Genomic DNA, 27,874 nt, shown 5'->3' with positions numbered 1-27,874 from the left:
TATATTTTAGTACCACCCCTCTCCTGAGGAAAAAAAAAAGTCCCTTATAAAAAGCCTAAAAATATAATTGGTGTTTCTGCAATGTTGTCATAAGCAAAAGCTATTGGAGTAATAGGGAAAACTAACTTGAAACCATGAGGTTGAATGTATTGCTTTTTAATGGCTTGAAGACCCATGTCCATTGATTAGTCCTTCTAATGGGGAATTTCCCTAATCCCCATGTCCTGTTTCCATCAAAATGTCTGTGTGCTCTGGTGGGACCATGAGGATGGGAGCCTTTCCAATGACAGCAGAAGCACCGATCCCTGACCTCGCGTCCCATGTTGGATCCCTGGAGTGGATTCCCCTGGAATGAGTTCCAAGCATTCATTGGTGATTCCTTTTGGCCACAAGCCCTCGAGGGACTTGCTTCTCAGGCTCTCAACCTCTTGATGGCTTTTTACATGTAATTGAAATGGAAACAGTAATGATTGGGCAGGCTGGTTTCTAAGCCCTCGCAGCCTCCCCACCGAGTTAAAGGGTGTCCCCCCCAAAATGCCAAAGCCAAGCCATTCTCAATACTGTTGACTCTCCTTGTGATCTTTTTGACTCCATCTCTGAGACACTGAATCTCTGGTTCCTTCCTTTTCTTACTGGCTGTTCCATTCTTTGCAGATGTGGATGCAGGTAACTATACATCCCCTTCATGCAGCGCTTGTCTTGTTTGGAAGAGACAGGAGGCTCAGCTTCTGTTACTGTAGAGACCCTTCCCATCTTCCCCCACCCCACCCCCTTGTTCGGTGTCATCATCCAAATGCTTTTTTTCTTTTCTTCCCCCCCTTTGGATTTAAAAACCATCTCCTTTTGTTTTGTCCCTTAGTTGTCTTTTTAGCAGTAGTTGTTTTTCCATATGTCTCCTATAACACCTGTTTGCGGTTGTTAACTCCCGTCCTGGACGCTGTATCTTACGCGGAGCAACCATCCCAACACTGTTGGGGTTGCTCTCAGGGTGGGCTTTGCTTTGCCCCCCAAGTTGGTCACTGTGCTCTCAAAGGGGAGCTTTGATCCCAATAGGGAAAGACCTAGAGCAGCGTGATGATGAGGAGAGAGAGAGTTAAGGGGCATTATGACCTGGTTAACTAACCACCAGTTTCAGAGACAAAAATGAGTTGGAACCTACCCTCAGGGAGCAAGATTTTAATGGAAAAAAGTGTTCACTAATCTGTAAATTTGGGGAGTAAAAAGAAAGGCAAAAGCGATTTCAGGTTTTGAGGAGCTATTAGGAAGGGGGTGGTTCAGGGCAGGTGAGTGGGTTTGAAAAAACTTGTCAGCACTTGATCACTAAGGAGCAGCTGGATCCCTGGAAATGAGAATTTGTGGGCTAGGAACTGTACTGAATTCCATGAATAAGCCAGCTCCTGCCCTTAGGGAGGATGCATTCTACCATGGGGAAACAAGATATACATAGTTAAAAAGAAATTATATTTGGGGTTTGGGGAAGGGGAGAGTATTCAGAGACAAAAATACAATAATGGCAGGCATAGTTAGGCCTTCCTCTTGTGAGTTGGATCGTATTTTCTTACATTTATCATCAGAGGACAAAATGGTTCTGTGTTTTTGAAACCCAAAATGATGGATTCCCATTTCCCAGCAGACTGAGGAAGTTGATTGAAATCAAACCTCTTGGTTGTGTTATCATTCCCCTGGTTTACTCTTTAGCCATATTCTTGTGGTGGATAGACAATGGATAGAGGGAGTAACAGAGCAAGTGAGTTCCAGTCATTTTAACTTGAGATAACAATTGAGAACTAGCAGGACCTAGAATCCATTTGGTTCCTTAGTATTAAAGCACCAGGTGAATATATTTTTCTTAATTTTATTTTTATTTAAAGCATCAGGGTTAAGTGACTTGCCCAAGATCACACAGCTAGATAATTATTAAGTATCTGAAACCGGATTTGAACTCAGGTCCTCCTGACTCCAGGGCTGGTGCTCCATCCACTGTGCTACCTAGCTGCCCCAGAATATATTTTGTTATTTGCCACCTTAGTCGATCTCCTTTAAATGCTTGAAGGAAGAATTATTATATTATTGTTTATACATTTGCTGTTCTTCCATTCTAGAAGTCCTAGAGTGTGTTCCCATCATCTCTGGACATGGCTGATGAGTTGCTCAGCCTGTATGAAATGTCTCTAATTCCCTCGGAAACTTGGCATTGCTACTGTGGTGGCTCTGGGTTCCATGTCCAAACCTGTCTTGTAGTGAGACTGAAAGAACATGGGCTTTTTTATGAGTTCCAACACAACCACCTTACTCTGTTGACCTTCCCTGATACACAAAATGACTTTAATATTTAAAAACATCATAGCTTGAGGGCCAGAATCATAGGAAGCCATATTCAGGCTTCTCTCCATTGACAGATGGAAAATTGCTCCATTATCTTCCATGTGGAATCTGGGGATTTTGGATCTGACTCCAGATCCTCCAGGATTGTTATGTTTTCAGAGAGACTCAGCTCCAGTCTCACCGCCACCACTACCCTCAGAATCCCTATCTTTCATCCCACATTTCAGATTGGATAAGTTTTCTTGTTAGCCACCATTGTTCTCTTAGCCAAATGGTCATGAAGTTCAGCCCTCCTTATTTTCATTAACAGTGACGTTAACTGGCCATGGCTAAGAGTGCTGGGAGGGAATAGTGGGAGGAGGAGCTGAGCTCCTCCTGCACATCCCTGCTTTTTTTTGCCTGTTATTTTCCTTGATTTCCAGTGCCATCTTTCTCATCCATTGTCCCCATTTCCAACAACAGGATCTCGAAACTCACTTGTTCCTCAGACCCATGATGAGGTTAATATTAGCAGAGAGCGGTGCTATCCCCAAGCACAGAAAGGAACTTTGTGGGAAAACCCAAAATAACCAGTCTGCATGTGTTCCCTCTACCCTTCTTATCAGCCCTGGCTAAAGGGGGGCCCTCTTCACCCCCCTCCCAACTCTCATTCAACCTCATTAGGCTTCTGGTCAACCTAATGAGCTAAGATTGGTAAAGGACCTTTAACTTTGCTGATGGAAAACGTTGCATTAAGTAATAATATTGAGTGTTATCCCATAGAAACACAGCCTGGATTGGTGAGGTTGGAGTGCAGGCCTCCGTCCAGAAGACATGGGGTTCTATCCTATACTAGCTGGCATGGGATCTTTGGGGGTTTTGATTTGGTCTGAATGCTCCAGATATCTCTCCAAGAATTCAGATCAGGTATCAGTCTGATTTGGAAAAGGGAAATTCCACACTGAGAACTCTTCATTGAAATGATAGATCTGGTCCCTTCAGGTTTCATGATCCCTTCTCATGGCATGATGGAAGAGATTCTTGATCATTTGGTATCAATCACATGATTTCTGAGGTCCCTTCTGACTCTGAGATTCTGGGAAATATGATCAAATAAAATAACCCTGTGTGCCCTAAAGACTAGGCCCAATTTGGATTCTGTGAAAGTCTGGAACTCTGAGAGATTCCCCTAAACTATCTGTAGCATGACTCCTGGTACCATAGGAAAATGTGTATGATTTGGAGTTAGCAGACCCAGGTTTATATGGCACATTTCTGTGTTACCTGTTTGATTCAAGTTCATTGACCTCTGAGCCTCAGTTTCCTCTTCTATAACAAAGGGCCTGGATTAAAGTAGAATTTCCTCTCAAAAGAGGGAGCATTCCTTGGTGATCTTCAAGCAGAGATTAAATGATCACTTATTAAGTTTATTATAGCAGAAATCCCTTTCATTTTTTTCATTTCATTATAGGTTGGACTAGATGGATGATCACTGAGGTTCAAGTTAGCTCTGATTCTATAACTCAGCGGTCTCTAAGGCTTTGCTTTGAGCTTATGCCAGTGGTGTGCCCACTGAGCATGGGGAGTCCTAGTGGGTCTCCGGTGTGCTGCCATGGCACGATCAAATCTACCTCGCTAGCTCTAGTCCTGGCCACCATTTTCCCAATTTGTTACAAACCTTCCCTGTGGGTTTGTTGGGGCCTCTTGCCCCCTCCTGCTCTTTGTTGTCAAGCCAAAGTGTCCATTGTCACTTCTGACAGTTTTCTCTTTGAGATCAAGGGTGTGGGATTGGCTTTGTGACATGGGCTGTCATTCAAGTGCCTCTGAGGGTCCTCGGAGCTCCTGGCCTGGCCCTTGGATTTACAGTTTGTCCTTTTGATGGGGCTAATCTTAGCTCTCCACATTTCTGCTCTCATTGTTCTTGCCCTGGCCAAGGGAATTGAGGAAGCTTGTGTGGGTGAGCTTTCTCGTGATTTATGGGAAGAGGCCTGGAAGCCCAGTTTCAACTAATGTTTTCCTCCTTAATCTCAGTGCTGAGAAACTATTGGATTTGACTTGGGTGATGGTCACAAGGTGAACGCTGAATTTTTGATGCGTAGATTTTTCCTGGACTTTTCTAGGGCCCGTAACCTTAACATTTACATAACCACAGGTTTGATCAATAGTGCTGGAGAAGGAACATAGGCAACTCATTCTTGAGAAAAGAAAATAAACCCACTGTTTGTATGGCAGAGTGCTTAAACTCTCCATCCATGCAAAGATAAATCATGACCTAGTGGAAGGCACCCCGATAGGCTGTCAGCTCAAATCCTGGGCCTTCCTTCCACTTAATACCTGTTTGACCTTCAACAAGTCACTCTCCGTCAGCCTCACTTTCCCTCCCTGTTATAAGGGAGGATTTGACTTGATGATCCTTAGGGTCCTTCTTGGAGTGAATTAGATATCATGGACCCTTCTACTTCTGTCTCTGTGATCCTGTTGTAGTCTCCATTTCTCTTCTGTAAAAAGAAGAGGTGAACTTAATGACCATGGGAACTCCTTCTGATTCAAGACCTGTGCTCTCTGGGCACATCCCTGGGGATGTGAACCCTGGAACCCCCAGATGTGTGAGGTGGTTCAGAGGAGTTGGAATTGGTCACTCAGGGCAATGGGGCAGATGTTTATTTGGCAGACGCCCACCCTCCTCTAGGTTTGGGGAGACTGTGTAATTCAGTGACCCTGCCCTCATGTTTACTCTGTCCCGAAGGGAAGATGCAGATGCTTGTCTTGCCTCCAACTCTAGATGGTACCCCAGGTGAGTCTCCATCTTGAATGCTTCAGGCCCCGGGTCGCTGCTCCAATTGCTGCTTCTGCTTCTTCCTCTGTAAAATGAGAGGGAGGGGCCTCGCTGTTTCTATTTGTCTATTTGACTTCTATTTGACTTCAGGTCATCTTGTCTACTTCCCTCATTTTATAGAGAAGGCCTCCCCCTCGAGACTATATTTTTTTTAGTTGGTGTCAGTTTTGTATGTGTTGTCTCGCCCACCCTAACCAAAGTGTCCATGGTTGCTCCTTAACTGACACCTTGGGATGGCGGGGCCAGGATTTGGATCTGGGATTTGAATCTGCCCTCTGTCTCCACTGGTGCATTCTTGCTGCTGAGTCCTGTCCGCTCCTTGGAAGTGTGGGGGTGAGTGGGTGCTCGGAGTGGGAAGCTGTCTCAGGCTGTCTCCCAAACCTCGGTTCTTTTGTTCAAAGCCCTGAAACTGCCAGGTGGAGGGCACTGGGTGGGAGGTGGGGGGCGGATTAGCAAGACTCATTGCCTGCATTCAGGTGTGAAGGACACTGGCCGACCTGGCTTTAGCAGAAGCAGGAGGACCAGGGTCTCCGGAATGGAGGGACTCTAGAAGGGCCAACAGGGGAGCCCTTGTCAGAGAAGAGCCACCCGGAGAAACCCCAAGCTTGAAGCCGGCAGGCCAGTTCTCCAGTTTATCCCTGAAGGTGTATTGGCTGGTCAGGGAAACAAAGGCAGAGACTGCTCCCAGAGACCTCAGATTTCTTCCTTTAGTCGGTTAAAGAACACTCATTTATGAAATGTCCAACCCTGAGCTATACACAGGTGAAACGAGATCATTCTTAACTTCACAGATCTGACAGTCTTCTGGCAAGAAGGAATATCCACACAGAGAATTCATAAAAAATAGGTTCACAAACTGGGAAGCTCGCTGCTGAGCTGCACCTTGGGAAAAGCTTGTCAGCATTTCTGGGGAGGTTTGGGGCTGTCATCTACCAATGAGTAAACTGAGGCCCGGTGAACTAGGAGAGCAAAACCCGAGCCATCTGTTGTTTTTCCATCGTTCCTGGCTCCCAACCTCCCTCCTCAGGCTCCTGGTGCTCCACACTTCACCTGGAGCATCTCCAAATCCCCAGGCCTGCCTTTTGAGATCCCAGGGGAGATGGGGAGGGGCAGCTTGAAGGGGTTATTGGATCTCCTCCAAATTTAGCTTCCCTTTTCCAAAGACCCACTTTTGAAGCAGGGCAGCTTTAACATTTCCACCCCCAGCAGCTGGGGGAAGCTCCCCATTTCTGGCCGGCTGCTCCCCAGTTTGGTGAGAAGTTCATCTCCAGACAGCTATCTGCCCAGGAGCATTTTTTAGCAGCTGCAGCTATTAAAGATGGAGAGAGTGAGTGAGGAAAAGGGATCCACACCCAAAAAAGATCTGGCACTGGGGGGTGTGTGTGGCTTTTCTTTGTGTGATTTAGTTTTTAATAAGCAGCCAGGGGGTGAGTGCTCAGCATCAAGCTCCAGGGTTTGGGGCTCACTCCTGGGGGGGCACCAGGGGAAGAAAGAAGAGTTCTTCCTTCAAAGTTGGTCTGTCTGATGACTTGTGGGCTCTCTCTCACTCTCGCTCCCGCTCTCGCTCTGTATGTGTCTCTGCTTCTCTCTATCTCTCTGTCTGTCTCTCCCCCCCCAGCCCAAACCCTCTGTTGTAACAAAACAAAAACAGATCTTCAGCCCCCCCCAAACACACATACACCCCCCTGTGACCTTGCTCATTCAGTGGCTTTCCTCATTTTTCCTTCTCATGTCCGTTAGGAGCAGCTTGGGTTTACTGTTCAAGGGCAAGGCTGTCCTCCACAGGCCTCTTAGTCCACGTTTATTTTGTTAAGCCCCCAGCTTGCTTGCCTCCGAGGGGCCTGGGGTCTTTTCCTCCCAGGCCTCAGCTTCACCTTTGACTCTTTCACCATATTGGTCCCCTTTCCTAACTCACAGATAAAACGGTCCCCCCACCTCTGACACATGAAGATTGACAGTGAGCGTCTCCATCAGACAGACTGGATGTGTCCATGGTACGGCAGCCTGTTTCTGTTTTTGGTCCTTCTTCAGACCCAGGATTTCCTTGTCAACAGTCAGCAAAGCTGGGGCTTCCATCCCTTTATGGCTATTTCAGGGTGTGGAAACTTCCTCTACTAGAGCCACTGTTTTGTCACTTTTATACATATGTTTGAAAGGACTCCTGGCAAAGGTGGGAGCGCTGAGTCCGGGGTCAGGACCCCAACTCACCTCACACCTAGCCTTCCCACCCACACTAAGCTTTGACTTGGAAAAGTCACCTTACCGCTGTTTGCCTCAGTTTCCTCACCTGTAAAAGGAGCCTCATTATAGCACCCTCATCTCTGGACTGCTGTGAGGATCATAACAAATATGTTATTTGTAATAGTCAGTCTGGCATGGGTAGGTGCCTTATAAATCTAATTATTAGTAAGGCAGCAAGAGCCCCAGGCCTAGAGTCAAGAAGAAATGAGTTCAAATCCAGCCTCAGATGCTTACCAGCTCTGTGACCCTGGAAAAGTCACTTTACCCTGTTTGCCTCAGTTTCCTCATCTCTCAAATGAGCTAGAGAAGGAAATGCAAACCACTCCAGTGTCTTTGCCAAAAAATAGTCCAAATGGGGTCATGGAGAGAAATGACTGGTCAGCAATTGAATGCTTGTTGTCATTGTTATCTTTATCTTTGTTATTTAATGGCATTATTTAGAGGCCTCAAATACTGAGAGGTTAGGTCACTTGCCCAAGGTCTAATAGCCAGTATGTGTAAGGGACTGACTCTAGCTTCTTTACCACCCTGCCTAATCAAAATATGGTTAGCACTGAAACAGCTGACATCCCTATGCATGAACATACATAGGCATTTAAATTTAATTCTTTGCCCCATCTCTGGTCTCAAATTCTGGCTCAAGGTTTGCATTCCTTTACCTCAGCTTTTCCTCCCTCCTGTGGGATAGGCAGTCATTCTATATCATTGTACAGATGAGCAACCTGAGGCCCAGAGGGATGAAATGATTGGTCTGTGGTTCCACCTGAATTAGAGGCTCAGTCCCCTCTCTCCTGGCTCCTGGTCCGGCTCACTCTTGGCTGTATTACATGGTTGTCTGTCTTCTTGAGTTCCCATTTATAAAATGGGAGTTTACGGTTGGTCACTTTTTGGTTCTTAGAGACTTACACAAGCACTGTCTACCTATTCTGTGGTGGCTACGTGAGATCTGGAGGGGAGGGGATGATATGGCTCTATTACAATATATATTATGTTTTAACATGACTCATCCTGGCCTTTAACAATTCTCCCAGCCCATCCCTCACAGCAGCCCCAGGAGAATGGGGGGCAGCCCCCAGAGGACGTGTTTCTGCACCATTAATGATAGTTCTTCTCATTGGACATGCTTTATTTGGGGTTTTTTTTTTAACTCTGCAGAAGGGTCCTTTCACATGGGAAAAATAGTCCTTCAGAATGTCCTCCTCACAGGAAATCTGAGAAAGCATTTGAACTTTTGTTCCTGCCCATGAGTGACCCTTAGCCCTGTCCTCTGTTCCTCCAGGGCCCCCCTTGCTTCCAGAGCCTGGGCTCTGGGACCCCTTCCCTGGGGTTCTTTATTCTGCTCAGATCCCTGCCCTCTCAAAGGGTGTTTGGGGGCAAGGGTAAATGGCGCCAGAGCCTTCTTGGGATGTTCTGGGCTTGCACAGTTAACTTTTCCCCGATGAGCTTTCAGCTGGTCATTCTTCCTGGTAATTAAGTCATTGAGGATCTTTCCCTCTGGAGGGGCAGATGGAGGAGGCTCTACATGGATGATCCCTCCAGATGTGCTCCCACTGTCCCCTTGTCAGCCCTACTCTGGCTCCAGTCTTCATCTGAATTGTCTAGAGTCTCCAGGTGTTGTCACTCAGGTCAATCATTGCTTGCTATTAAGCAGGAAGTAGCCTAGGTCCTGGGGAACAAGAGAAAATTGAGATAAATCCCCCTCCCCTCAGATAATGTATGCACAAAACATATTCAATGTAAAATAGTAAGTCATTTCACAAGAGATAATTATCAGGTAAAAGAATCAGAAAATGCCTCTAAGGGAGCTGAAGTGTGATGGGACCTGAGGTTTTCAAGGAGAGAAAGAGAGAAGGGATGGCATCCTAAGTATCTGATATAGCTTGTGCAAAGGTGTGAAAGTGGGAAATGAGTGATGTAGATGGGAATCAGAGTGGGCATCAGGAAGATGGGCTTTGTTTCAGATGCTAAGCCATGCTGAGTCGGGGGGGAGGGGGCAGGGCTACTCTGCATCCGGATCTCGGTCACTTGGAGAATGGTTTATAATTACACAGGGATTATCTACTGAGGGCTCCTGCCTGTGCCATCAGGGGACATAAGGATGCCCAACGCCAAGCTTTGAGCCCATAGCTGGTGCTCAATAAATATGTATTGTATAGGAGTAATTGCTGCTGCCATTTAAATAAGAGCTTTAAGGTTTTTGATTTATGAAATTTATGTAAATTATCTTGCAAGATTCTCAGCAGGTAACTGTAGTTACCACAAGTATTATAATTTCTCCATTTTACAGACAAAGGAGCTAATGCTCAGAAACTTCACTCATCTCCTAAATGCAAGAGTTGGGATCCAGCCTGAGAGTTTTCGGGTGGGAGAAGCACCTTGAAAGGAGCTAGTCCCCCGTCTCTAATTCAGATTTCCTTTCCATCACCATGATTCACCTTCACTAGAAAGCAAGAGGTTACTAATGGTCATTATCAAACCCCTTCTTCCAAAGGGGAGAGATTCACATGTGCTTCCTGTGAGCCAGAGACCAGATGAACCTTCTGTTAGCTTTCAGCCCCATCATTAATTTCTCATCTGGGAGGCAGTTATCATTATCAATGATCTGGAATTTCATAAACTATTGGAATGACCAAAAAACAAGTTAAATGTAGACATGGCATCCCATTTTTCATGGCCTGCTTCTCCACCAAGGAGTGTGGAATTCTGACTGTCCAGTGTCAGACAGTGTCAGACATGTCTCATTACAATAAGACATGAGCATTGGACCTAGACTTTGTTATCCATATTAGGTTTGGTTCTAATTGTTCCCTAATTTGCATTTATGAAATGGTGGCCTTAGCAGAAATCCCTTTGTGATTCTCCAGAATCAATTCAGGAAGATAATATTCCTCATATTCCATCTTTGAGTTTGGCTTGTCCAGTCAACTTACAACCCAATTCATTTAATCGACCATGGTTTGCTATTGAATTTCCAGGACATGTTTTCAAGGCAGGTGATGCAATGGATAGAGTGGAGAGAGTCAGGAAGGTCTGAGTTCAAATCTATCCATCCAGACTTACTAGTTGTGTGACCCTTCACAAGGCACTGAAGCCTATTTGCCTCAGTTTCCTCATCTGTAAAATGAGGCAGAGAAGGTATTGGCAACACACTTCCATTTCTTTCTCAAGAAAACTCCAGATGAGATCACAGAGAGTCAGACATGAATGAAATGACTGAACAACCAAGGATTAAGGGAACCAGAGAATAAATATCTTAGTTGATATGATAGTTATTGTTTCTACCTGTGTGCTCAGAGAGGCTGCCGATTAATAATCTGTTATTGCATTAAGATCCTTGAAAAATGAAGAGGAAAGAAAATTATCTCCAGTCGTATTTAATTAGAATGACTATAAGGAGCCTTCCTCTAGAAACCTCAGAGACCCTCTAGTCCAACCCCCTTCTTAGATGAAGGTCAAATGACTTCCCCAAGGTCACATGGCCATGAAGCCTCAGAGGTGGAATCCGGATTCAGTCTCTGACTCTGTAGGTAACGTCTGTTCCATTTCACTTTTTTGGGATGTGAGCATTACAGTTTTTAAGTTTATCTCTTACAATAGTTTTTTTAAGGGCTTCTTAATTTCCTTTTAAATAATAGTTAATGATTAGCTCAGGTTTTTAGGGAATGCTACTTCTTCTGATAGCTTCTGCTATTTTACTTTTTGGTATCTATTCTAATCCCTTTTGCAGTTCTTGTGACTGTGGAATAACTTGTGTTTTTCCATTGCCCCTTTCCTTATATTTGAAGGTCATCTCTTGGCTTCTTCCAACCATTTTTCATTGAAATTATCAAATTTAACCACTGGATCTTGGAGCTAGAAGCATGCATTTCATGTTGGTTTTTTCCTGCCATGAAAATGATTTGCAGTTTCTCTCTTGGTTGTTAGCATTCAGAAGTTCTGGCCAGTTTTCTTGCATTATTTCCTGCACTGTAGGAGTTTTTATTTTGATGTGATTTCAGAAAACAATCCTTAAGTTGGTTGCTGCACATCCTCTTTTTTTTTTTACCCTGTTCCTTTGACTTAAGTAATAATCAAAGGAAGTCAACATTCCATTTTTTAAAAAAAGTATGGAACATAAATCCTAGAATCTAAGTTTCTGACCAGGTTTTGCCCTATTGAGTGTAGGTGACTTCTAGCTCATGTTTCACCTCTTGGGGGGGGGGGCTCACTTGTAAATGGAAGGGGTTTAGACTAGATCACTGACCACATGTGGCCACATTTCTTCCCAGTTGTTTATCTTTGAATAAATACAGAAGTATTAAGTGCTAAACCCCCGGATTACAAATTTAGAAAACAAACAGGCAATCCCTGGTTTCACAGACCTAACACTCTTAACTGGAGGAGACGACAGAGGAAAACATAATCTTTTCTGAAGAATGTTAGATGTGAAATAACAGTTTAAATGGAGTTCAGCTTTTGGCTCTGTGTTTGTGTGTGTGTGTGTGTGTGTGTGTGTGTGTGTAATTCATCCTTGATTCTCTCATTCCATCTTACAGATAGAGAAAACTAGGACTCAGCATTGGCAAGTTGCCCATTTACCAGAAAGTTCACAACAGAGCCGGGATTCCAGCCATGGCTTCTTCCCATAGCATGTTGCCATAGGTAGTCAGTCAACAAACATTTTGTGCTTACTCCTTGCCAGGCCCTGAACTTGATGATGGGGATGCAAAGGAAGTTGAAACATCTGTAGGAGCCACTGTGGTTAAGTCATCCACAGTATGCAGGATGGGTTGGAGCTACTTGCCAGGTGGAAAGCACTAGCATCTATGGGGGGTTGGTTGGAAAAGTCTTCTTGAAGGAAGCCTGAGGTGGAGATGAGGGCATGGGACCTTCAAGTGAAAATGCCCCAAATCAAGAGAGGGACTTTCTCATGTGAGGAGCAGCCCCGAGGACAGTGTCCTTGGATCAAAGATTCTGGTGGAGGGAGTGTGGTAAAAGAAGACTGGAAAGGTTAGGGGAAGTAAAGGGACAAGAGCTTTGAAAGTCAAACAGGGGGCGGCTAGGTGGCGCAGTGGATAGAGCACTGGCCTTGGAGTCAGGAGTAGCTGAGTTCAAATCTGGCCTCAGACACTTAATAATTACCTAGCCATGTGGCCTTAGGCAAGCCACTTACCCGCATTGCCTTGCAAAAACTAAAAAGAAAAAAAGTCAAACAGGATTTTATTTCTGATGCTCGATGTGGGAAGGAGTCATTATGGTCTTTTGAGTAAGGAGATAACATGATCCTCCCATAAGTGTTAGGAAGATCAATAGGACAGCTAAATGGAGGATGGTCTGGAGCAGAAAGAGACTTGAGTCAGCTGGCACCCCCACCCCCACCATCCAGAAGTGAGGTGATAAGACCCTGAACTGGGGATGGGTCAGAGTCAATGGGGAGAAGGTACACTTGCCATGAAGTTAAAAATCAATAGGACTTGGGCAGCTAGGTGGTGCAGTAGATAGAGCACAGGCCCTGGAGTCAGGAGGACCTGAGTTCAAAGCTGACCCCAGACACTAAATAATTACCTAGCTTTATGACCTTGGGCAAGTCATTTAACCCCATTGCCCAGCAATACCAAAAAATCAATAGGCCTTGCCAATGAAATGGATGAGAGCATAAGGAGTAGAAAGTGATTTCTAGGTTGGCAACTTGGGGCGACTGGGAGAATGGTGGGTGCCTTTTTGATAGTCATAAGAAATATTAGGAAGAAGAGGGAGGTGGGTGAAGAGAATGAATCCTGGCTTCATCTGGGAGTAAAAGGAAAGGCTAAAAACTTAAAAAGATTTTTGTGTCAGTCATCTGCTTTTCTCCTTGCTGACGAAAAATTCTAAAGGATTATTTTCTTTGGAAATTTCTGGAATTCTACAACTAGTGTTTTATTGAAGGAAAAAATCGATCTCTTTCAGGAGATGTCATTTTACTGCATTATTCTATTGATTTAAAAATTTTTTTTGAAAAGAAGTGCATTCTCTTCTGTGAAAGCCCCCATTTGGCTGTTACACCTTCTGAAGGCCGTGAACAGTGCAGTCCGGTTTTGTTTATACAGGCTAACTTCTCTAATCATTGCTATTGATTTTCCTTGCTAAGTGCTTTTGAACTCAACATATCAGGTTAGTAAGCTGCAGTAGATAAAGAATTCCAGATTTGATGAAAAATAAAATTTTTAAAAGCTCAGTTTGAACTTTCTTCCATGACCTTGGCTTTTATGATCTAAAAGGCCAATTGAACTTGACCTGAACCATCCATCTTGTTAATATTTCCTAAAAAGTATTACTGTGCTTACTGGTCCTGAATTCCCCAGGTTCTTTTTAGTTGTTTATTGAGTCATTAAGACAGACCTAGTAGACATGCACAACTGGCAAGATTCATTTCATTATCTCTTGGCCAGGGCTTTCGGCCTCTTTTTATCTGAACTGACGGGATGGTGTTCAGTTGTCCACCCGAGGTAACCCTGGGCAGGCGCTCTTTGGGTCATCCATGGTCACTGACTAGGGAGATTGAGACCTTAGAATTCTTCTGCCCCCAAGCACCCTAATCTTCTCCTGTTACTTCCATTGTCTCTTCATGTCTCATTCCACTTCGTGGCCTTGACTGTAAGAGAGCTTAAAAATAAATTGGCAGAGCAGATGAAGTGTGATTTAATTACATTTTAGTAAACAAATATGTTACCAATAATCATGATTCCAATCCGTGAAAATAATAGTTCATCCAAAATTCCTGTTAAATGTCTCCTTGTTGGACTTTGCCCAAAGAAAACCCAGTAGATTTTGAATGTGGCTGAAAATTCAGAGAGAAGAGCAAATAAAAATGTCTTCTCTGGCCATTTGATGAGTAAGAACTGTAAGAGGAAAATGGGAATGAATGGTTCAAAGTTGAGTCTTGGGGTTTTTTCCAATTCAAAATACTGTGATTCTGAAATTGATTAGACTTTCTGGATCTCATTTTAAAAAATAAAATAAAGGAGGAGGAAAGTGGCCTTGGGGGATCCCTAGGGTCCCACCTAGGCTCACATCCTAGGGAATCATCTGGTCTACTCTTTTAGATTTGCCAAGTGCCACATGGTCTTTGGAGCTCTGAGGAACCCCACCTCCCCTGGACCCACTTCTTCTGGACTTCTTGAGTAACCCTCCAAGTTCTTGTGATGCTTGTCACTTAAGTGATTGTCTGGGTATGTGTGCTAATGTAAAACAGTTTGCAAAGCCTCTTGGATTGTCCTGCTGCAAGACTTTGACACTAGTGACCATTTCTCTTTATACTCTTTTTGTGATAGATAACTTGGGTTTCTTCTACAATTTCTGCCTGAGAAAGTCTTAGATTGGCCTTGGTGAGCATTGGGGACTTTGATGCCTGCCCCTGCTCCAAGTTCATATTGAGATTTATGTGAAGGGGAGTCTCTGGCAAATAGGGATTGGGGGGGTGGGTTCTATGGGTTGACCTTAGGGAATAAAACCATAAACCCTGCGAATTACACTTGGTTCTGACTTTGAAATTCAGAACTAAGTCTACTCTGAGTCTGCTCCAGGGTATCTGAGGCATCAAGACAAGAACAGCCCAGGGAAAGTTAATTAAATAAAATTAGTCACAGAGGTCTTGAATGGCTAGGCTCCATTTGATCTGCCTAGACCAAGGGCCTAGGACAGTGTTGGACACCAGATGGGCCACCAATATGCCTTTCTCATTGGGGGGCGGGGGAACCCAAGGGAGTGTGTCATTGGCACACTCTTTTTGAATCTGTTTTCTGACAATTCATGTTAATCACAGGCACAAAGGTCTTCTCTTGGGAGATTTTTCTTCTTAGGTTGCCAGGCTACCCTGAGCCAGCATGCCCAAGCTCTGCTCTAGGTTAGTACTGTCCTCATCAAATGAACCATCACTGAGCTGCCTCAGGGTATCAGATAGATTTCTGGTAGTCAGCTTCTTTATTCATGTTTCCTCTCCCCCCCTCCTCTTTTCCCTCTCCTCTTTCTTTATCTTTCTCTCCATCTTCACTTGCCCTTCTCTCTCCCCCCTACTCTTTCTTATCCCCCTCTCTTTTTACTCTTTCTCCTCCCCCTTTTTTCTTTCTCCTTTCCTTATTTGTTCTCTTTGCTCTCCTTTTCTGTCTCTTCTCCCTCTTCCTTTCACTTCTCTTTTGTTCCTTTGAGCCTTCTCTCCTCTTCCCCCTTCCATCTCTGACTCCTCTTCCCCCTCTCTCATCTCTCCTTTATCTTCCCTCATCCTTCTCACCTCCCTCTCTTTCCCTTTGAATCTCTTCTGCTTCCATTTCTCCCCTCTCCCTTTCTTCCCTTCCTGTCATCATCTTCAGCTTCAGTATTGCCTCATCCACTTTCTCCCAATACACATGGCCACATCTCTTCATTCCTAACCTTCCCTTCCCTTCCCACCAGCCCCTCAAACTGCCATCCTATGTCTCCCTTCCACACAGCTTGCTTTCTTTCTTGACATTTCTTCTGTTTGACCTCTCCTAGATAATGATGCTTTTGATCTCCTTCTTCTTGAGGCTAGTCAGCCCCTGCTTCCTACAGTCCTGCCTTCTCTTTATCTTCTTATGTGTTGAAAGGCCCTTCTACCTCTTGTCATTCATCTCCTGTCTCCCAAGGGTGGCCATCTACATCTCTAGGCTTACATGGTTCTGGAGGTACCCAGATCTTCAAACATTCCACAAAGAAAACAGGGTCCTGTCTTCAGGGACCTTCTTTTGGGCCTGGGGCACATGGACATAGAAAGACTTTCTGGCCCTGAGCAGGGAATTTCAGATCCTCTCCCTGATGTTTGCTAGCTGTGTGACTGCACCAGTCATACACCCTCTCTGGGGCTGTGAGATGGTCCTCAAAGGTCCCTTCAACTCTAGATCCATGGTCTATAATTTGACAAAGGAAAACCAGGGAGAGGGGGAGTAATGTGAATTCAAACTTTCAACAAGGGTTGGAGTCAGAGGACGAGCTTGAAAGGCCAGGCTCATTCATGAGTTTGACTTTTTTAATTTCTAAGAGTGGGTCAGCCCCATAGTACCTGGGGTCTAATTCTACACTGACTCAAGCTATGTGACCTTGGACAAGTGCCTTAACATCTGCTTCAGTCTCTATCATCTGTAGAGTGAAGATGACATTGTTAGACCCTCAGCTCCCCCCCCCCCGCCCCTTTCCCAAAAGGTCAGGGCTCAGAGAGGGCTTTGGAAGTCTTGAAGGTCCAAGCCAACTGTCTGTTCCAATTCCATTTTCTATTGGCTGGGCTTGAGAGAGACACAGACTTGGAACAAATCATTGCCCTAGTCTTCATGGCAAGCTCTTACACACATGGATCAAATTATCATCATCATCATCGTCGTCATCTTTGTTATTATAGTTGTTATTTTGCCATTCAATAAAAATACTGGGAAACCAGTTCATCTGATTTATCACAGTTCTCTTTGGGACAGCTCTAGTACCTGAAAGGATGATGGGAATATTACATTACGTCATGCTGTTCTCAAGTGCTCTTTATTTCTTTGACTAGGTCTCTATAGTTGGAGAACTTCTCATTCCACACAGATTGGAAAGCTTGGCAACTTCTGTTAATGCTATTCTTATATATTTGTGGGTTGGAAAATTGTAGTATAGGCATGTTGACATCGACTGAGAGATCCTGGGTAAGTCACTTAACTCCTCCGTGTCCCAGGCTTCTCTACAATACCAAACATGGAAGGAGGAGTAATGGTGCTGCTGATCCTGGAGTTGGAGACCTGAGTTCAAATCCGTCCTCAGGTACTTCCTAGTTGTGTGACCCTGGGCTGGTCACTTAACACTGTTTCCTAGTATCTTTGCCAAGAAAGCCTTGTGGAAAAAATGGGGTCATGAAGAGTTGGGCTTAACTAAATAACTTACAACAAAAAAGTAGTGGTGGTGGTGGTGGTGGTGGGCAGTTGTGGCAATAGCAGTAAAATAATTTCGCTAGCACTTACATGACAAATACATTTGTGTGTACATAAATGTGTGTGTGTGTCTCATTTTATCCTTACAACAACCCTGAGAGCTGGATGATGTTATTATGCCCATTTTACAGTTGAGGAAACTGAGGCAGACAGAGGTTTAAATGACTTGTTCAGTCACTCAGTATGTTTGAGGCTTGATTGGAACTCAGGTCTTCCTGACTCCAAACTCAGCCTTTTGCTACTGAACTACCTAGCTGCCTCAAGATCAGTTAGCTAAAAGATGACTTAGTGCCCCAATCGGGTGACCTCTTTCCCTCCCCTGCCTCATTCTCGCTCTCTTCTCATATAATGTCACTTTTGCAGGAGAACTAGCGTCTCTTCCAGCCTGTCCCTCCCAACAGAGGAGGACTCGCTTCTTCGTGCTAGTGAATCAGAACCTACATTTTTATAGCTAGAAGGGACCTCAGAGATCATTTGATCTACCCTTCCTCCCCTTTTTACAGGTGAGGAAATGGAGTCCTCGACAGAATGGAGTGACTCCACCAGAGTCACTCGGGGACCGGCAGAGGGATCCCCCCAATTCTTCTGGATCTCTCTTCCCTGGTCACCCACTTCTCCCCCTTGCTTGCATCTATCCTGGTTCTCAGCTGGATGCCACCCCCTTGCCCAGTGAACTGGTGCCACCCTGCCTATGGAGCTGTACCCATAATGGTCTGGACGGGATGCTTTGTCTCCCATCTTTTCCTCTCATTATTATGCTCAAAGTCAGCAAATGCAGGCATTCAGGGGTGTCTCTGTTAATCTATGAAGATGCCCTTTTCAGGGTCCCTTGGACCAGGAAGTTGTTTTGAGCAGAAATTAAGTCTGTGACTTCAGCCAAGGGATTTAAGTGTTCCTAATACCTTCTACAACTATACTCAACTACCATAGAATCATTAGAATTCATTAATCTTATTACTTAGCCATAATCCTGTTAATGGAGAAAAGTCTGCATCTCTTCTTAAGGCAGCAGCTTGGCCATATTCCCTTTCTGCTTTCAAAGCTGCCTGTCAAAGACTACTGCACGTCGCCACCTTCCTTCCCATCTTCCGAATCACTCCGGCCTGTTTTCCAGTGTACCTTCATATGGGCTGCCAGCCCCTCAGGCCCGGAGCCTTGCTCTCCCACAGTCTGGATTTCCCTCTTTTTTTTTTTTAATTTAGAATTTCTCATTCCTCCTCAAAGTAGCTCATGGTAATTATTCATCTACCTGGTCTATTCCCACAGTTAAATGTAAGCTTCTCATGGGCAGCGGCAGCTGTTGGCTCTCACCTAGACTCTGTGAAATTGGGTCAGTCCTGTCACCTTCCTGTGCCTCAGTTTCCTCATCTGTAAAAGGAGAGGATTGAGCTAAATGGTGCCACACAGAGTAGATGCTTAAGAAATCCTTGTGAATGGATGCTTGCTAAGTAAATTAAGGGACCTTGGAACTAAAAAATTACTGTCAGTTGGCATTTTGTGTTTTTCTGGTCTTCAAAGTGCATTTACCTACCTTTTCTCATTATAGCTTCATGTCCATTGGGCTAGGAGACCTGAATACTACAGCCATTTCAATATTATAGATGGGGAAGTAGGGCAGCTAGGAGGGCAGGGGAGAGAGCACTGGCCTTGGAGTCAGGAGGATGGGATTTTGAATCCAATCCTAGACACCTCTTACTGGCTGTGTGACCTTGGGTAAGTCACCTAATCTTGATTGCCTCACATCCAAGTCCATTTCAGGTCATCCCAATACATTTCTGACCACTGGATTCAGATGACTGCAGGAGAAAGTGGGGCTGGTGACTTAGTACAGCCCCCCCCCCCCAACTCAGTTCTTGATGTCATGATCTTCTTTGACAACAAAGGACAAAAACATCATCATCACATGGGGAAGTGGAGGCTAGTTGAGTTTCAGGGTCCTATTCAGAGGCCAGACCTCTCTACCACCGAGCCCAGAGTGCTATCTGGAGGCCAGATGGTTAAGACGATGGACCTGGAGTCGGGGAACCTGATTGCAGCTCAGACACTTACCAGCTGTGGCACCTCCAGGAGCAAGCATAGAATGCTCTGTTTGACTTTCAAGGCCCATCATCACCTGCCCCTTCCGACCTTTTCCAGTCTCCCTTCACTTTACTCCTTGATATACCTTCTTCAGTCCGGGGACACCAGCTTCCCTGAGCAAGACCCTCCACCTCTCAGCTCTGACCTCTCTCTGGCCATTCCCTAGGCCAGATTGCTCTCTCTCTCCACTCCACTACTGAGCCCCTTAGCTTCCCTTGAATCCCACTGAAATCCCACCTTCTCCAGGAAGCCTTCCCCCAAACTCTTTATTTCTATTAATTCCTATTTATCCTGCATATAACTTATTTTGTATAGGTTTATTTGCATTTTGTAAGCTACTGGAGGGCAGGGAAAGTCTTTGGTAGTTTTTTGAGGCTCTGATGCTAAGCAGTGGTAAACGTGGCTGGCTTGTTTAATGTTTATTGTTTACTTGACTGGTAAATCACCTGCTTCCTCCTAAGCTAACACAGGCCAGGTCTGTGCTCTATGTCCTCATCCCTAGCTCTCAGACTCCTTCAGCCTTCAGTGATTTATGAAATGATCTCTTCGGATACGTAGAGAAGCTATTCTTTGAGACAGAGAGATGGGGGTTTCTATTTGCCCTGCATTGCCAGGTGATTCTCTCACCTGCTTTAATAGTCCATTCCCTCTCTGGGATCTCACTATCCTAATGAGACCATAGACTCTGAATTAAGTGCTAAATATATTGACAAAAGAGAAGTCTAGAAACCATTTCTCTGCCCTCTAATGGCCATGGGGAGAAAAGAATATCAATAATGGTTGGATTTTATATTTTTGAAAAATTAGCTGAGGACTCATCTGAGAATCAGTGTATTGAAATTGTAATTAGAAGACCAAAGTTGAAATCCTGAATTACAATGACTTTGACCTGTGTGATTTGGGCAAATTACTTGACTTCTCTGGTCCTAATCTATAAAACAGGGTGTTGGACCACATGTTCCCCTGAGTTCTAAATCTACAATCCCATCATCTATGGAAGTTTCACTCTTCCATATTAAGGATTTGATCCTAACAATAAGAGTCTCTCATAGTTGGAGGGTGATTCTCCTAAGACTTCAAGGAATGATGGCCCCAAGTACTAGAAGGGTCACATCTGGAGGGGCTATGTCTGGAGGCTGTGTGGCATTCCCAGGTCTACCCTTAAAAGAGGAATGATGATCTGGTTCCAGTCCAGGAGAGGGAAGTGTTTGAAGAGGCTTGGGTGGTGAGATCCCTCACTACCTTCTACTTGAAGGGCCGTCCCATGAGAAGAATTCCACTTCTCTGTGGTTTTAAGGAACATATCATGAGGAGGAGGAGTAAAGGGAACAATGAGCTGTAGCCAGTCAGCCAAGAACAACCTTGGATAGACCTACAATTGCTTTGGGCCTTAGTTCTCATTTCTTAATTGGCCAGTTGGCCTGTATATCTATGGTCCTATAACCCTGACCCTCCAAACCTTTCTGGACCTCAGTTTTTTTGTTTTTTTTTTTTTGCAAAATGAAGGAATTGGATTCAATAACCTCTAAGATCCTCTCCAGATAGACTTCTAAGGTCCTAATGAATCCCAGTGAAAAGTTCCTTACCCAAGCCTATTATAAATAAAAATTCAGATAATGAGAGATGTCCCCCAAATGTACTAGTTTGTGGGGTAATAAGTCCTCCATCACTGAGAGTGTTCAAGTATTAATTCTAACATTCCTTATCCGGTGGAAACTTGTGCTTCAGACTCAAGATTGAACAAGTTGGTCTTGTTTAGAACTCTTTCAGCTCTGGGTCTCACTGAAATCAAACCCAATTGTGACATGGGGACCAGGCCACACATATGCATAGCTTTTACAAACTCTTAAAGTAAATTTAGAACAGTTTTTAGTTGTGTTCATGCCCCTGTCAGATTTTATTTAATTTCATGGAGAACATTCTAGAGATTGTTCTATAATTGATCTCATGGGTCATTTTGGGGGACTTAAAGAAGGCAAGGAATGTCTGAGAGCCTGGAGGTCCATCACCTCTCATGAAGGCATGGTGGGGCTTCCTGGTGTGATGGGGTGAAAAGAAGCTGTGCCAGATAGAAGAAACTTGGGGTAAACTAATGTCAGACTGTCTCCTTGGGCCTCATCTGGGATCTGTGGATACTACGCTCTGTGGAGCTGTGGACACAAAAGAGCATCTGTAATCCTTAGGACTTTGGTTCAGTCTCTCTGCTTCCCTTTGGAAGAGGAGGGCTTCAGAAGGGCATCTTGGTGTGTTGGCCCTAACAGGTAAATAGATAGCCAGCAGCCTTCTTAGCATCCCATCCTCCCTGAGTTCTCTGGGCCTCCTCTATAGAAGGCTGGCCCGTTGTACAATTAGAAGGAAGGCAGGCTCTAAATGCTGTTGCTGTTGTTGATAGTTTCCCAGAACTTTGATTTTCCTAATTATAGGGAATTCCTGATGAGGAAAGAACTTTTACTGAAGCCGATTGGCAGTTGTCACCTCTCTAATCTCTTAGAGAGCTATCTTGGACACTGAGAGGTTAAATAATTAACTCAGCTTTGGTTAAATCACTAATAGATGTTCCCAAGACTCTGTGGCTATCTATAGCTTCTATCCTCAAACATAATTTGGACAAAAGATGAAAATAAAAAATTGTGGCTAGAATTGGCCTTCTGTTTCTTATCTTTTCAGGGATGAGGTATATATAAATCACTTATTGGCATAGGACATAAGTGAGAGGCTATTGGGCACAGGAAGTTTGCCATATCCATAGCCTGTTCTCTCCCCTTCTCCCTCATAATTACTTAATCTTTTTGTTTCAGATCAGCACAAAAACCTAGAAATAGCCATCTTCCTCTTCCATCAGCAAAGTGATATTTTTAAAAAGTAAATTAGGATCATCAGCACTGGAAGGGAGGTTGAGTCTCCTGTTCCTTTCATTCTGAGGCCCAGAAAGCAGGCGTGATGAAAGACTATCCTGTCATAGATTTAGAGCCACATGATATATTAGTGACTTCTGACCCAGCCCCCTCCTTTTATACATGAGAAAGTTGAACTTCTGAAAGAGTGGACAGCTTCTGCAAGGTCACAAAGGGAGTTCAGCCCCTGGTGGGTGAAGGAGTCTACCCCTTGCCCTAATTTCACCATCCGGCACTATCCCTACCTGCTAACAAATGGCCCTCACACACAACGAAGTCAACTTAGAAGTGTTTCCCTTGAAAAAACGGTCCAAAAGACTTGTTAGGTTCTGAGGCTAGTCCACAGCTGCCCCAGAAGTGGTGCCTTGGATTAGTCTTGATCCCTTAAATCTACACCCCAAGTTAGAGGCCCTAGCTGGCAATAAGAGGGAAACTGGGGGGGGCTCTGGGGCCTGAGTGGGGACTCCAGCTGTTCCACCCAACAGCTGCAATGGTAAGGGAGAGCTTCCAGGACATAGACATCCAGTGGAGGAAGAGCGTCCGTGATTGGAATCAAAGCCTAGTCCTGGGTCTCTTGTGTCACGACTCGTATTGTCATGGGAAAGGTCTTGCTCATAGGTGGTGGTTAAATGGAAGGTGTGGCAACCAGGGGGCTGAAGGAGGACCAGCATGACATAGTGAGCTGGAGAAGGTGCTTCTGCTCCCAAGGACAGGACGACAGCCCCTGCCAGGCTGGTCTTAGTTTAGTTAGACTATCCAGAAAACCTGAAGAGACTGGCTGTGCTCCAGAATCAGTTGAGTTAAGCCTCAGGAGATCTGATGTATTTGGGGTCCCTTGGGAAGGGAAGGGATCCCTACTAATGGCCTTGAAGTCAGCCAGCTTCAGGCCGGGGGGCTGAGGGGGGCAAAGCCAGGTCAGTTTCAGTGCCCCTTGTTTGGACAGACCACCACCAGCTGCTTGCAGGGAGGTGTCCTAGATCCTTGGCAGAGAGGAATCCCCAGGTCCCAGATAGTTGTTGAAAGTGGGATCGAGCCCTTTCACTTGGATAAGGAGTCCTGGATGGCCTTCATCTCTAACCCCAACCAGTCTGTTGCTCCTGCTGCTAGCGAGATGCACTGCTTGTCCCTCACCGCGCAGTCCAGAGACGTCATCACCCTGTAGTAGCGTTTCCTTTTGTCTAACATGTGTGTAGTATGACAGCATCCTCCCTCTACTTGTACCCTGTGAATACAGAGAGTTTCACCATCCTCATAATGTTCCATGTCTTCCTTTCTAGAGTCAGGCTCCTCTTGGGGAGTAATACAGATCCTCAGCAACGTCCTCTCCTATGACTCCCAATGGCAACCTCGGCAGGAGGGAGGGAGGGCAGAGAGAGGCAGAGACTCTGTCTGTGTGTGTGTGTGTGTGTGTGTGTGTGTGTGTGTGTGTATGTGTGTGTGTGTGAAAGTGAGTCTGTGTGTGTGAGAAAGTGAAAATGTGTGTGTGAGAGGGAGAAAGACATGTAGACAGAAACCAACATCTGTGTGTGTGTGTGTATGTGTGTGTGTATGTGAGATCATGAGCGAGAGGGAGAGACAGAAAGTGTGTGTGCATGTGTGTGTGTGTGTGTGAGAGTGAAAATGTGTGTGTGAGAGGGAGCGAGAAAGACAGATGTAGACAGAGACTGTGTGTGTGTGTGTGTTGAGCATGAGCGAGAGGGAGAGACAGAAAGTGTATGTGTGTGTGTGTGTGTGTGTGTGTGAGAGTGAAAATGTGTGTGTGAGAGGGAGAGAGAGACAGATGTAGACAGAGACTGTGTGTGTGTGTGTGTGTGTGTGAGAGAGAGAGAGAGAGCATGAGTAAGAGGGAGAGAGACAGAAAGTGTGTGTGTATGTGTGAAAGAGTGAAAATGTGTGTGTGTGAGAGGGAGAAAGACAGATATAGACAGAGACCAATGTGTGTGTGTGTGTGTGTGTGTGTGTGTGTGTGTGTGTAAAAGATAGATGGACAGACAGAGGAAATTCCAATAGAAAATATAAATGATCCCAGATAATGTTCCCTGGGCCCCCCCCTCCCCCAGAAAGCTCCTAGATGCAGCCCTGATTGCTTGTGGGCAGTTGAAGACCTGGCTTTGGTGGTTCTTCTTCTCCACTCCCAGCCTTGCTAGAGCCTCCAGGTGGAGGCCTCGGGCCATGCTGAGCTTGTATTTTTCCCCAAGTGGAGCCTGAGTCTGTTCCCCCTTTAGGCCCTCTTCCCTTTTCTGTAACGAGTTTCCCTTTTTGTGTGACAGGTGGGAGATTCAAGAAGGAAATCGTTGTGGATGGACAAAGCTACCTGCTGCTGATTCGAGATGAAGGGGGCCCCCCTGAGGCACAGGTGAGCAGGGAGCCTTTCTTAGAGTCCTGGCCAAGGGTCTGAATTCCATCTCACCAGGTCCAGTGGGATCTCTGGAAATGAGGAAGGCAATGTGGAAACCCTTGACATTGAGCTCTGGAAGTTCTGTGATGCCTGGGAGTTGGACTTATGAGAAGGTCCTTTGTGGATGCAGAGCTGATGGAGACCACAAGGTTTACAGAACAGGAAACTGAGGCTTAGCAGAGTGAATGACTTATCCAAGGTTGGGGGGGGTGATAGAATCATAGCTTTGGGTAAAAATAGAAGACTTTTAGTCTAATTCTTCATTTAACAGTTAAGGAATCTGTGGTCCAAAGAGGAAGAGACCCCTGCCCCTTTCCCAAGCAGTAAGTGAGAGAGCTGGAACCCAGAAATAAAAAGGTGGCAGAGTCCCCTGTTTTGATCCTAGGTCCAAATCTTACCCTTTTTCTACTGTTCCAGACTGCTGCTTCCTTCTGCCTTTGTGCTTTGAGATCCTACGAGGCTCTGAGGACTCTGCTCCTCAGTTTCCTGGGCTTAGACCTCAGAGGTAATCAAATGGAAGCCCTGCCATTTCCAAAGGGATATTACCCTGTACTTGTTAGGCAGTGAACGTCAAGGGCAGGAGGAGACTCTGGAGGCAGGGCTGCCAGGGATCTGGCCACACTCCAGTGTGCCTTGATGGGTTGACCTAATGGACCATGTGCCTTTTGGAAAAAGTCAGTGGGCCATATCACGAAATAGCTTGTGCCTTGGTTTCTTCTTCTGCCCTTTCTCAAGATCCTGGATACCTCAGTGCCTTAACCTCCCTCTTGCCATTTTCTAAATGATGGGTAATTGTCCTTTTTAGCTATGTGGAGATATTTAAAATCTCATTAAAATGTTTTGAGTTTTTTTTAATTTAAAGTTCAGGTGATGGTTCTTTGCAGGAGAAATGTTTGCGAATTTGAAAAATTCAAAAAGAGGGTAGCTCCAGAAATTGTCTTTACTTTCAGCTTTCTCATACATCCCATTAACGAAAAATTGATTCTGCCCCCAGCCTTAATCACAAAATTTGTTTAAAGGAGCTCCAAGAGCCATTGTTTATTGCCTTCAGTTCCCACAGCTCCACGGGCTATCCAAGGGTCTGTTCTGTTGTTTCCCTGTTCTTCCTACTTGAAGCCCCCTTTGGCTGGAGAGAGCAGCAGGAGAATTTAGCCTTCAGGACCTAGGAATAGAGCAGTTAGGAAGCCCTGAGTTCAAATCCATCCTTAAACACCTTCTAGTTGTATGACTCTGGGTAAGTCACATCATCTCTGCCTGCCTCAATTTCCTCACCTGTAAGATGGGGATAATCAGAGCACCTATCTTCTAGGACTGATGTGAGGTAGTGTTTGTAAAAATGCTTTGCAAGTCTTAAAACCCTCTTTAAATTTTAGGGTTTTGTTTTCTGTTTTGTTTCCTGAAAGATTGGAAGTAGACTAAATAAATATTTACTTAATAAGTGTTTTAGACTTTCTCATAGAAAGTTTTAGTTGTGAGAGCAACCCTTGTTCAACAAATGTTTACCCTGTTCAGTCTTGCCCACCAAACAAAACAAGAGAGAGACAAGGCAGTAGAGAAGGGGTCTTTTCTCCATTCCATTTGAAGATCAGTTGAAAACTATAGAACTGTTCAGTCTGGAGAGGACTCACTGTCTTTGAGCACTTCCCTTTGGGAAGGGTCTGAGGCTAGTTCTGTTTGTCCTCAGAAAACCAGGCCAGAAGCCAGACAGAACTCCAGAAAAGAGGTAGATATCAGGGCAGTTAGGCTATTCCATTTTGGGAATGATTAGCCCCAAGAAGTGATGAGTTTGCCTCCATAGAGGTCTTCAAGGAGAGGGAGCACTTTTGAATCATTATCTCCCTGAGCCTCCCAACAACCCTGAAACCACCGATCTCCAAACGAAGAAACTTGTGACTTAAGAGACGCGGACTCGACTCTGCAGGAGTGCCCAGTACATTGCATCGTAGAATTGGAGCACAGGTCGTCCTTACTCTCAGTTCTGCACTCTTTGCAGAGCAGTACCCCTCCCTTTGTTGAAAATACTTCAAATAGAAATGAACCATTGAGAGAGAGTTGCGTGGAAGCCAATTTAAGTGTGTGATCAGGAAAAACTTCCCAGCAACTTGAGTGACTCTTGAATGGATCAGGTTGACTTAGGGTTGTAGGTTTTCCCTCATTGGAATTCTTCTCCCTGTAGGCAGATGAGGCCTCCTTGGGTAAGTTGCAGATGGGATCCTTTTCCAGTTCTGAGTTTACTGGGTAGCTGCTGAGGTCCCTTCCAACTCTGCTGGATCTCCTTCTTCCAGAAAAGCCCAGGGACCATTCCTTTGTCTTTCCTGGGCAGTGTGTGGAAGAACCGAACCAGGGCATCCTCCACTCTCGTTCGAGCTCAAAGCTGGGCATGTAGAGACTGCTTCTTGGTCTGATGTTTGTTTCCTGGAATGAGCTGGGATGAAAGCATAGATTGTCCAGTTTGCTCAAGGCACAGGTCCCTTCACTGGGACTGATCTCTTGTAATGAAAGTCATCCAGCCAATTACACACACTTACACACACACACACACACACTCTCTCTCAAACAGATAGTAATTCATCTAAATGATTGTGTTTTCTCCCACATGGGATATTTTTATTTTTTCAGCTGTTTTCAACCTGTTTCTCATCTAATTTCCTCTTTTCTCTCTCTCTCTGTCCACCCACATCCCCCCCCAGTTTGCCATGTGGGTGGATGCTGTTATATTTGTCTTCAGCTTGGAGGACGAGATCAGCTTCCAGACAGTTTACCATTACTACAGTCGAATGGCTAACTATCGGAACACAAGTGAGATCCCCATGGTACTGGTGGGAACCCAGGGTGAGTGACCAGTGATTCCAAATATTCGGAAAAGAGGCTACTATTTGATTCACGTTTTTGTTTCATGCTGAGCTGTGTCTGACTACAGATCTAGGGGGAAGGACCTTACTGATTGTGAAAATTATAATAATCTTCATTCATAAAACTGATGGTATTTCTATATCCTTGAAGGAGTTCAAAAACCCTTCCCATGTGTTATCTCAGTTGATGTTCACAAGAACTCTGGCTGGTAAGTGATACTGATATTCTGCCCCCTGTTTTGGGGTGGTCTGACTTGGAAAGATGAAGTACTGACTGTCTCTGACTTGTATTATTTTGAAATCCAGGTTATCAGAGAGCAAAGAAATCTGGAGAACATCTG

The 27,874-nt window shown here is 44.9% G+C and overlaps 1 protein-coding gene across 9 annotated transcripts in view; it reads left to right on the top strand.

Moving 5' to 3' along the window:
• The window catches only part of AGAP1 (ArfGAP with GTPase domain, ankyrin repeat and PH domain 1), a 647,020-nt gene that overhangs the window by 272,507 nt on the left and 346,639 nt on the right, over positions 1-27,874 (top strand). For 5 of the 9 annotated variants that reach the window (XM_074189810.1, XM_074189811.1, XM_074189806.1 and 2 more), the window contains exons 4-6: positions 655-666; positions 24,554-24,639; positions 27,372-27,513. In XM_074189810.1, the coding sequence (XP_074045911.1) occupies positions 655-666; positions 24,554-24,639; positions 27,372-27,513 (240 nt within the window). The remainder of the gene's footprint in view (positions 1-654; positions 667-24,553; positions 24,640-27,371; positions 27,514-27,874) is intronic. The other 4 variants (XM_074189814.1, XM_074189812.1, XM_074189807.1 and 1 more) reach the window with 1 other exon arrangement.

The sequence above is a fragment of the Macrotis lagotis genome, chromosome 5, assembly GCF_037893015.1.
Source record: "Macrotis lagotis isolate mMagLag1 chromosome 5, bilby.v1.9.chrom.fasta, whole genome shotgun sequence".
NCBI lineage: Eukaryota > Metazoa > Chordata > Mammalia > Peramelemorphia > Peramelidae > Macrotis > Macrotis lagotis.
The sequence above is the reverse complement of the archived record's forward strand: the minus strand, read 5'-3'. Positions and strand labels throughout refer to the sequence as shown.